The sequence below is a fragment of the Camellia sinensis genome, chromosome 8 (assembly GCF_055761805.1).
Source record: "Camellia sinensis isolate YWXY chromosome 8, ASM5576180v1, whole genome shotgun sequence".
Lineage (NCBI taxonomy): Eukaryota > Viridiplantae > Streptophyta > Magnoliopsida > Ericales > Theaceae > Camellia > Camellia sinensis.
Window position 1 is genome coordinate 191,760,803 of NC_138968.1, and position 11,076 is coordinate 191,771,878.

Consider the following 11,076-nt stretch of genomic DNA (forward strand, 5'->3'; position numbering starts at 1 on the left):
GAAAGATAAATTGATGTATTTATTATTGATTGATATGTATATATTACAAGATTGATGTGTGTGTTTCTGTATTGTATGTATTCATTACAAAGAAATGAACTCTCTCTATATAGAGAGAAATGGTGCATTGGATACCAAACCCACCACCACCGAAAGTGAAAGCTAAAAGAATAAAGCTTAAAGCTAAAGTGTGTAAAGCTATAATTAACAACTATATACAATTAACAATTATATACTAATTTAACAATTAATTAACACTACTAAAACTTTGAAAAAGAAAATTAGAAAGAACAAAAATAGAAGAAGAAAATTGTTTTCTTTATTAGTTTTAACCAGTCACTGCATTTTGTTGCAGATTTTTATTTGTCAAGATTGAAGATGAAAAAACTCAAGCTATGTTGAGACAGCCTGAATCTTTGAGAACAAAACTCTTGAATTGCATTTAACATTATTTGGTGAATTTTTATCTTGATTAGTCTATTTGGGTTGTTACCTATTGAGCTGAGACTTTAGATAATTTAGTTTTAGACCATGGGCTAAATTAACAAATGAACTTTGTGCATTCGCTTGTTTTGAATTTCAATTTGAAACCGTACCTTAAGCATTTGCATTTGAATGCAGAGATGTATTGTTTGAATGAGCACAAGCTCAACCAATTCGTAACCATTCTAGTGCATTGCACATTCAACACGGGAATTGTCAGCTTGAATTAAGACAAATTCATTCATTCATGGCTAAAAGCTGTTTTTTTTTTATTTTTTTAGTCACATCATCTCTCTATTTTTTTACACATTTTTAAAAAAATAAAATAAAATAAAAAAATCAACTTTTAACCTATTTCTTAAAACAAGCCAAAACAAAAAAAGTGACAGTCATTTGCTTAAAAAGAAGGCCTCAATGAAATGGTTTATTGCAAACATTTTATAAACAAATAAGAAGAGTTAGAAGAGACAGGAGCCGGTCCCATATCTACAGATTAAAAAAAGGGGGGGGGGGGGGGGGGGGGGGTGGAGTTATCAAACGAGTGAGAGTTTCAAAAAAACAATTAAAATTGATGAAAAACTTTATAAATTAAAATAATAAAAATTTGCATATATCTGTAATTATTTTTTTGAAAGCTACACTAATTTGTAATTTCCCCCTTAAAAAAAGAAAGAAGGAAGATTCGGGTATGTTTGATTTGTGTTTGAGAGATGTGTTTTAGAGATAAAAAGTACGAAAAGTTGTTTGGTTTGATTTTTTTCAAAAGATGTTTTGAAAAATTATTTTGAGAAAGTTTTGAAAAAAGTGATTGATTTGATGTGTGTGAGAGAGATTTGTTTGGAAAACTTGTTTGGTTTACAAGTTTTGAGAAATTTTTTTGGGAAAATTTGTTTGGTTTGATTACTTTTAAAAACTTATTTGTAGAGAAAATTTTCCAAAAATTTTTCAGAAATACAAACCAAACGAACCAAATTGACAGATGACACATGGTGTGTTAAAGATGTTTATCATTCAAGATGAAATCAATATTGGAATTTGGTTATGCACGATGTACAAGGATCCCTACTAAGCATTCATGGCTGAATGATTAAAATGTCCAACTCATAATTGGGAGTAATGTTATTTTCTCAAACAGAAGGCCACCATGAAATGGTTTTATTGCAAACATATTATACATAAATAAGACTACATTACCAAAATTTTACATAAACTTGAACATCATTGCAGTAGATCCTGCATAGAATTGAACTAACCTATGGCTTGGTTTTCCATGACCAGTTTTTCTAAAATAGTAGAACAATTAAATAAAAAAAGGATATTCAATCCTCTGGTGCAAAATGCGTCGGGGATGCTAAGCACTGCGTATTTTCTGTCATCAATCATCGAAGCTCAGAGTTTAATGGTTCCCAATAAAGGTCTGACTTCAACTGTTTGCCGACTTTTCAAAATTAGAATTTGACCTTGTACTGTACTCTGCAACAAGCTTCGCGAACGAGGATGACTTATTTTCAAGCAACTTTGTTGGAGAATCAAATTCCTTAATAAGTCCTGCACCATAACAAAAGAACAAAAATAAGAATGGTAAAAAATTACGAAGATCTCAAAGCAAGTCTTTTTTTAGTGATAGATGGATAGGGTTTATACGAACCGTGATCTAACAGTAGAACCATGTCACTATCAACCACAGATGTTATCCTATGTGCAATGGTTAACACTGTACAATCCGTGAAGTGTTGCTTAAGCGTTTGCTGAATAAGATTGTCAGTCGCTGTATCAACTGACGCCGTAGCTTCATCAAGCACCAAGACCTTGCTCTTCTTGAGTAGCACCCGGCCGAGACAAACCAGCTGCCTCTGACCCATGCTCCAATTCTCCCCATTCTCTGTAACTGCAAAAAATACGACACTAGGAGGTAAGAACTTGTCTGCCATATAAGTTAAATATATATATATTTTTAAATTTATAATAACAGTGTGAGAAGATAGTGGATGAAAAACCTGCTGAATCAAGCTTGCCTTCCTTGTTCCTGACTTCATCTCCAAGTTGGCACTTATCAAGAGCCTAAAACAATGAAATAGATACTTTCAATGTAATCCAAACAAGAATTCAAATATACAGGAGAGAAAAAATTCCCTTTATCTTAGTGCCAAACAGCGAAAACATTTAGAGGAAAACAACCCACCTCCCAAATCTGTCCATCTGTGTGCTCTTCAAGTGGGTCCAGGTTGCTTCGCACTGTCCCCTCAAACATGGTCGGATCCTGAGGAATGATGCTTAATCTAGATCGTAAATCATGTAGCCCAATTGAGGAGATGACGATACCATCTATCAGAATCTGACCAGCTGCAGGTTCAACAATGCGGAAAAGTGTCTGTATGAGGGTTGATTTACCACTGCCCGTCCTCCCCACAATTCCAGTTTTCATTCCTCCAGGGAAAGTACACGTAAGGCCTCGTAACACAAGTGGCATGTGTGGGGCATATCGGACCTACATTCATGTTCAAGGCATCCGGTATAAAATAACTCCACAAACACGAAACTCATTTGCTAATATGGAGAGTGAAAATTGGCCTCACCTGTAGATCTTTGATATGAACATCTCCATGTGATGGCCACTGACTATCTGGTCTATTTTCTTCTATCACAAGCGGGGGCTCACTTTGGATAGATGTGTATTGAAATATTCTTTCAACAGATATGATTTTATTCTCCAGATTGCAAAGATTCCATATAACCCATACTTGTAACATGTTCAGATTAAGCCCGTATGTCACTGCTAACCCCGCAACACCTATAATTCAAAAAATGAGTTGGTCATCAAACTTCGAACACTTGCAGGGGTGTGCAAAAGAAGGACATTGATAGGGAACAGAAAGGAGTTGGTAGCAGAAATAGGGCTTAACAATTAATTTTTGATAATATTTTATTTTTTGGCAACTTTTTAGTTAGGGTTTCTTGAATTCTTATAAAGACCATCATGTAATATGTTAATTTAGCTTTGAATTAATGCGATATTGAGTAGGTTGTGACCACTGTGAGATTAGGGTGTTATTCTTCCTATGTTCTTATTGATATTTTTTATCTTTCTCTTTTAAATCAATTCTCTCATATATTCTTGTTTTGGAATCAATTGAATAGTTGAATGAATTTCTTAATAGCAGTTCAACATCAAGAAGTCAATAAAGATGGGGAAAAAAATTTACTTGGATCAATTGCTCCTGTTGGCATAGAGATCAAGAAAACCAAAGAGAAAGCAAATGTAATAGAAGACAACACATCCAAGCGGAAGCATAGCCACTCCATTGCAGCAGCGGAGTAGAACTTCGGCCTAGAATGCGCATCTATCAGTTTCATACTCAGCTCCTTGAATCTCGGTTCCTGATCAAAGCTCCTAATGGTTGTTGATCCTGAGATGGTTTCAGCAAAATGCTGTATAACTGGAGCTTTGCATACTCCAACTAATCGTGCCAGTTCTCGCGCTGAAGGTATGTAATATTGCTGCAATAAATTAGAACTTTCATTAATCTTGCATGGATATGACATTTGTGTTTGTGTAACTCCGAAAATTGGAATAATAAAATTTGAATTATCTAGTAAAATAAAATCACAAAACTATTACACATCCAGAAATTTCTATGCTTTCCACTGATTTTCTCTACTTTGTTTTTCCCCTTATTCCAAGCAGCATTCTTGTAAATATAGTTATAATATAGAAAAGAACCTAAAAAACTCAACAAAAAAAGAATTTGAAAACAGATAAAAGAAAACCATTAAATTTCAAATAGTATGGAACAAAGATAGACGGGAATCAAAAGCTTTAAAACCCTGAAGTTAGAGACTGTAGTAACAGACCAACACAAAAGCTTAAAAGACTGACAATCTTATTGACAACGCTTTGAAATCCATATTGAACACTAAACTATGACAAAATGGATCAATTCTCTGTGCTTGAGATAGATAACTACCTGTAACCAAACACAGGTTGCAATCACTGGAATAAATATTATGAACACCTGCCACGCAACCTGCGACATTACTGTAATAATTCCAAGGAGCTGTATCATTGAGAAGGCAAATGACCCAACTTGAAACGGAATGTTCAAATCCACTGCACTTTGATCTGTTGATGCCTGCAAGAGGAAAACAGATTGATCAACTAGAATTCTAAGTCATCTAACCACACAAAATCACCGATTACAATCTATTCGATCAAAAGATGGAGGGAAAACTCTATTCATATATAAAATTCATACACAAAACTTCACAAGAATGATGTGACAATGCCATTATTGTAAATAAACTCATCTTTGATGATGATTTGTTTCGAAGTGAAAGGTACATAATAAGTCACCTCATTATATATGAAAATTATGAATGAATTTTTATTTGTATAGCATTACTCAAGATGGATACACTTACTCTATTTAAGATTCGACCACTTGGTGTGGCGTCAAAGAACGACATGGGAGCACGAAAAATGCATAAATGCATTTTATTGAAGAGTGTAGTGGCAGTCTTGTACCCAGCCGTAACGAGAAGTACAGATCTGGCCAAAACACAGAAAGCACTTCCAATTGCCAAAGTTACGTAGACGATCATGAGAGTAGAACCTCCAACTGGAGCCTCCACGTCCTTCGACACAGGCGTTGCCCAAGCCATCCAATAATTGCTTCCTATTTGAAGCACCTGAAATAAAATTTGTGCCAACAAAACGAAGGGCACAAGAGCTCCTCCGTACGCTGTTGTTATGTATTTCCAGTAGACCGAAAGGCCAACTCTGCCTTTCTCTCTTTCTTCTTCTTGAACAATCTGTCCTTTTTGTCCTGCTGTACCATCTGGTTTACCATTTTGACCATGCCCGGCTTCCTCTTTCTGGACAGATTTCTGAACGCTCCCCAAACCACCGTCTTCCTCGCTGACAGTCAATTTTTCCGAGCATGACTCAGCCACTGTGGAATCTAGTGCTGATAAAGCTTCCTTATGTGCACCAACAAGTTCCATAAAATCACTCCCGGAATTGAGAATGTCATTGTATTTCCCGGCTTGAGTGATCCTTCCGTCTTTCATGACCTAACGACAAAGTAAGTTAATTCCTTGAGTTGTGAATTGCAAGCACAAAGAAATGGAAGAAACAAAGAGATGAATAGCTCACCAAGATGAGATCTGCCGCTGGTAAGAACTCTACTTGATGAGTAACAAAAATCACTGTTTTTGAATCCAAAAGCCCCAATAAACATTGCTGTGATACAATGATTAGAAGAAGGCTTCAGTAAATAATTATCTAAATTTTAAACAAGAAAAAGAAAAGAACAAACAATTGAGAATGAAATAGAGCAGAAGAAATTTATATGGCAAAGAAACACAATGACCTCAAACCATGTTGCCTTTTCAAGGACAAGAATCTAGTATGCATACTGCAATATCAGTATAGATTTTGACCCAAAAAAATCTAGACTTTTACTAGAAAGCTATGTTGTCAAACAATTTATTAAAAAACAAATAATAACAATGTACAGAAGGCAAATAGTTAGGAGTAGGGATAAAAGGTAGTCACCTTAAAGAGATGGCTGCCGGTATGAGCATCCACAGCACTAAATGGATCATCAAATAGATAAATATCCGCATCTTGGTATAGAGCGCGTGCAATCTGTATTCTCTGCTTCTGTCCCCCACTCAAATTGATTCCCCTCTCACCTATGACTGTCTGATCACCAAATGATAGAATTTCCAGGTCCTTCTTCAAAGAACATGCTTCAAGGACCTTCTCATACCTTTCCCGATCCATCTCCTCGCCAAACAGTATATTCTCTTCTATCTTTCCGCTCTGTATCCATGGCGACTGAGCAACATACGCCTTCATTCCACAGAGCTTAACAGTGCCTGATATTTTTGGAACTTCTCCCAAAATACAGGAGAGCAAGCTCGACTTTCCCGAGCCAACTGTCCCACAAACAGCAACCCTCATGCCGCGAGACACTTTGATGTTTATATCTTTCAATGTTGGATTAGGAAAAGACAAGTCCCAAGAGAAATTCCCATCAATTATCTCAATTGCAATGTCTGAACTACCTCTAGGAAGTTTCTCTAGAACATCATGTGGTAGGTCATCAAGGCGAAGGAACGAGGCGATCCTATCAAGGGAAACTTTAGTCTGAATTATCATTGAGATTGTATCTGGTAGGTTATAGATTGGCTCTTGAAGGATTCTAAATGTTGCGAGCGCAGATAAGATCTTCCCCGATTCAAGTGGGATCCCCAGAAGCAAACAAGCCCCGAAAGTGATAACTGACACAAATGTAGGTGCTCCCCAGAAGACAAAAGTTGTCATGGCTGCAGTGTACATGTATTTTCTTAACCACCCTTCTTCAGTGTTCCTGAGCTCACTAACTTTCGACAAAAACTTCATTTCCCAAGCCTGAAGCTTGAGAATCCTCATGTTCCTCAAGATTTCGGATGTTGCCTTCATTCTTTTATCTTTTGATGCCATTAACTTCTCCTGAAACTTCTCCTGAAATCTCCCAATTGGGACATTCACCAACATCACCAACACGGTGGCAACTAATGCAGCAATGGATGCAACGCCAAGGTTTTTATACAAGATCACCAAGGCCAGAACAACTTGCAGGATCACCAACCACGGATCATGCATGTACCAACTAAAATCTGCAACCCTCTCAGCATCGACAGACATGAAATTGATGATCTCCCCACTTGTGTGTCCCTTTTTTGACTGGCCCGAAATGGTCAAACCCTTTTTGTATATCATGGCAACAAGTACTGCCCTGGCTCTAATTCCAGCTTTTTGCAACATAAAGGCCCAGTGCCTCTGCGACAAGCACTCAACAAGCTTCGCAATGAAAAATGCAGAAACCAAAGCCAACCCTTCGTTTTCAAAGGTTTGATGCCCATTAAGGTACTGAACAAAGGTGTCAATGAGGTATGGACCAACATAAGAAGCAAATGTGTAGACAAGTGCTAAAAGAGCTGTTATCAGAATCTCCTTCCATGTTGTGAAGATCACAGCCTTCACAAGCTTGATTGTGGTGATTTTACCATCACTACCACTATCAGACTCTGCTAGCTTAGTTGTAAAAATTTGAAAAGCCCCTTTGACACTGTCGACACCATCGAGTTGAGGAACATCGTCGAGGTCTAATGCTTTCTTGTTACCGGTTCCGATCAAACGACCCATCCAAGAGAATGTGAGGATACTAAAAATACTAGCATTGGAACAAGGGGCAACAATTCCACCTACACTAGACTCGTTTGACTCTGTTCCATTACTTGTTAGATTAGAACTAGCATTCAAAAGGGGTTCTTGAAGAAGGGTTTCTTCACTTGCCTTCTTCCCCAAAAACCCCACAAAACAGAGGAACAGCCCAGAAACTGTGGAAATCACATCAGAGACCAACAACTGAGTTGGTAAAGCCTGGTCTTCTTTCTTAAAGAAGAAGTCTATGACAAGGGAATAACAAGAGATTAAGAAGTAAAAGCCCCACCAAATTCTTAACGAAATTGGGTGCTTTGGTTCACCCGAATTAACAAAATGGGTGTGTAAATAAACAGAGATTGATAACCAAGCGAGTGTTCTGAGTACTGAATCCAAAAGGGTTATAACCTTTTCATCAGACCAACCGTTTCTATACCAAAAAAAGTAATTCAAAAAACAAAGGACGAGATTGAAGATTGAAAGACCCAAACAACAAAACAGAATTGGATTATAATACGAAAAGCTAGATTTCCTAGTACTCTGTTTCGGACCTTCATTGCGACGACCCACCCTGATTTTCCTGCAAACCCATGAGAGAAACAGAGAAAGCAACAAAACCAGGTGCAATGAACCAGAAAAGCCACGTAAAAAGATGGGTTGGAGGAGGAAATCAAAATCACTGGGTGTGTACATCAAAGAAGATGAGTGAGAGAGGAAAATCGACATACCCATTTTCGATGATTTCAGAAGCTCCGTGTTTGTGGGGGCGTTTGGCTTCTGAGAAAGATGGGGTATGCCTGAATTTTTTGAGATGGATTTTGATCTGATAGACTGATTTCAGGTGGCATAAATATAGCCATATAGTGTATATATATATAAGTTGAAGTTGGAGTTGGAGGCAAATTCAATTATAATAATAAGAAAATATCGAAGTGGACAGATGAGAGTCCAAGAGAGAGAGAAAAGGGGTTAGGGTTTTCCATTGACTTTTTAAAAAGTTTGTTGGTTATTATAATTACAATTGTCCTATTTTATTTTATTTTTTTTGAAAGATAGGATTGGTTTGAAAAATTTTAAGAACTAATTTGGCATGTTCAAAAAAAAGATGAAAAATTAAAAAGTTATTTAAAAATTAAAAAATTATTACTATTTATTAAAAAAAATATTAAAAAATTAATTTTATATACAAAATTACAAGACAGATGTGACCAGTTTAGATCTGGAGCTGCCTTTTTTAAGAAAAATTACACAGTTGGGGTGTAATTTTAACACACTGTTGTTCGGCTTGTGGGGGCCATCACGGGTCCCATTTTGATAATCTGAACCATTAATGTGTAGAACTCGTCGAGTACTATACGTTTGTAAAAAAATCAGATTAATCAGATATCGCTAACTACATGATTAAATCAGTTTTGTATAAAAAATGGATGGTATTATAGTTAACTATTGAAAAAAAAACTAATCTAATCAGATAGCTATCGATATCCGATTAACGTGATTTTTTTACAAACATATAGTACTCGACGAGTTCTACACATTAAACGGTTCAGATTATCAAACGGGACCCATGATGGCTCCCACAGGCTGAACAGCACCGTACAGTGCAATGCCTGAAAAGTAGCCAATCATTTCTTAGCATCAATTCACATGCCCAGATGGTACGGCTGTCCAACTCGCCCTTCTAATCTTCTCTTGCACACTAATTTGTACAATTTTTTAATACATATTTTTTCATAAAAAGTCAAAAAGTTAACCTAAACAACCATATTTTTTTCTCAACTTTTTAGTCTAAAAAATCAAAAAGTACATTTATTTAGGACATCTCAAATAATCTTTAAATAAAGATATTTTTTGATTTTTTTATAAAAAAATAAAAATGAATAGAAAAGTAGGAAGAAAATATTGATTAATGTCATCTAAATAAGTATACTTATACAAAAAAAATACACTTATATACATATGAGGCTAAATACTACTCATTTTAACTTAGTTCTATTTAAAGAGTTTTGTGAAATTCTTTAAATAATTTATATAAATAAATAATTAAAATAAAGAGTAATTTTAAAATATATAAATGAAAAAGTGATTAAATAAAATAATTTTATATATATATATTTTAACTAATAAAAAAATAAAGAATAGTGTTAGAGTTGCTCTGCTTGCGTGGGCGTAGGATAACGTGGTGCGCAAGCCTCAGTTGACGGAGAAAAACCAACAACGCAAAAGACAAGTGGGGGTGGGCTGGGGTAGGGATCTTCTTCCAAGGAAAGGCGTTAAATTTTAGAGACAGAAATATATAAAATGCTATCAAACAATTACATAATCAACATAAGATTTAATCATTAAAAAGAATATTTTAGGGCTTATTTACAATGTGAGGTGACTTTTTAATTTAGGCTTAAAAAGTTTTATTTATAATAAGTTTTTTAATTTTTTTGAATTTTGTGAAAGAAAAAATAAAATGATTATAAATTAAATATAATATTTTGTCTTATTTAATTAAAATAATCTGTTTTGTCTTATATACCTATTTTAGTCTAAATTTTCATCCCAAACGAACTCTTAGTGAAGTCATATGGATAAGGGCTTTTTTGGAAAGATAGCTAAAAAATAAATTTTGATTTTTAATTTATTTTAAGTCATATCACTTCTTTATTTTTTACATATTTTTTTAAAAAATTTTAAAAATTAAAAAATCAAATTTTGACCAACTTTTGAAAGCAATCTCAAATTATATTTTATGTACGGTCATACTAAGAAACAACTATTTATGTTCTACTACATTTAATGAGTCCTGAAATTTGTTAAAATATTATTTTTAAATATAAAAAGTTTAAATATTAATTATAAGGGTTTTGTCACTTTTTAAAGATGCATTAACTCATCTTAATCAATCACACTATCATAGAAACTTAAATTAAATATTGTATTGTTACAGACTTTCTCCGTACTCCAACACCCCCTCTAGACCCAACTCTACCGGACGTGCCGCTAATTCGGTTGACCGAAGAACAAGAGATGGCAAAACGAAACCGCATCAAGAACCTCCTCACAGCCACTTCAACCGAGATACCGAGCATCATTACCCACCCGCTAGCTGCCGGTCAATCCAGCGGCCCCGTGGTTGCCTTGGCATCTCCAGCCGCCGGGCAGGCCAGACAAGAGACTCGCCGGGCTGGCAAAAGACCTCGTGCAGACCCATCTGCCGAGCTGGTTGCCGAGCTAACCACTGAGCAACCCGTCGTCACCGCCGACCCCACATTATCATGGCGACCGCAGCTAAAGCACCGGGGTAAAGACATCCCGGCTAACGCTTCCGTCAAGGGCAATAAGGAGCACTCGTTCGCCTTCGACCTTTCAAAAGCCCTTCTGCTGCCGAGCGA

At 35.8% G+C, this 11,076-nt stretch overlaps 1 protein-coding gene across 1 annotated transcript; it reads right to left on the reverse strand.

Moving 5' to 3' along the window:
- Nucleotides 1-1,605: 1,605 nt before the first annotated feature.
- Nucleotides 1,606-8,680, reverse strand: LOC114289277 (ABC transporter C family member 3). The gene is made up of 10 exons (XM_082884477.1): nt 6,038-8,680; nt 5,636-5,722; nt 4,903-5,553; nt 4,449-4,613; nt 3,687-3,981; nt 3,060-3,274; nt 2,666-2,971; nt 2,481-2,544; nt 2,132-2,371; nt 1,606-2,031 (listed from the first exon to the last, which is right to left on the reverse strand). Exons 1-10 carry the CDS (start codon nt 8,423-8,425, stop codon nt 1,907-1,909), a joined length of 4,536 nt encoding a protein of 1,511 aa, XP_082740603.1. The 5' UTR covers nt 8,426-8,680; the 3' UTR covers nt 1,606-1,906.
- Between the last annotated feature and the right edge of the window lie 2,396 nt (nt 8,681-11,076).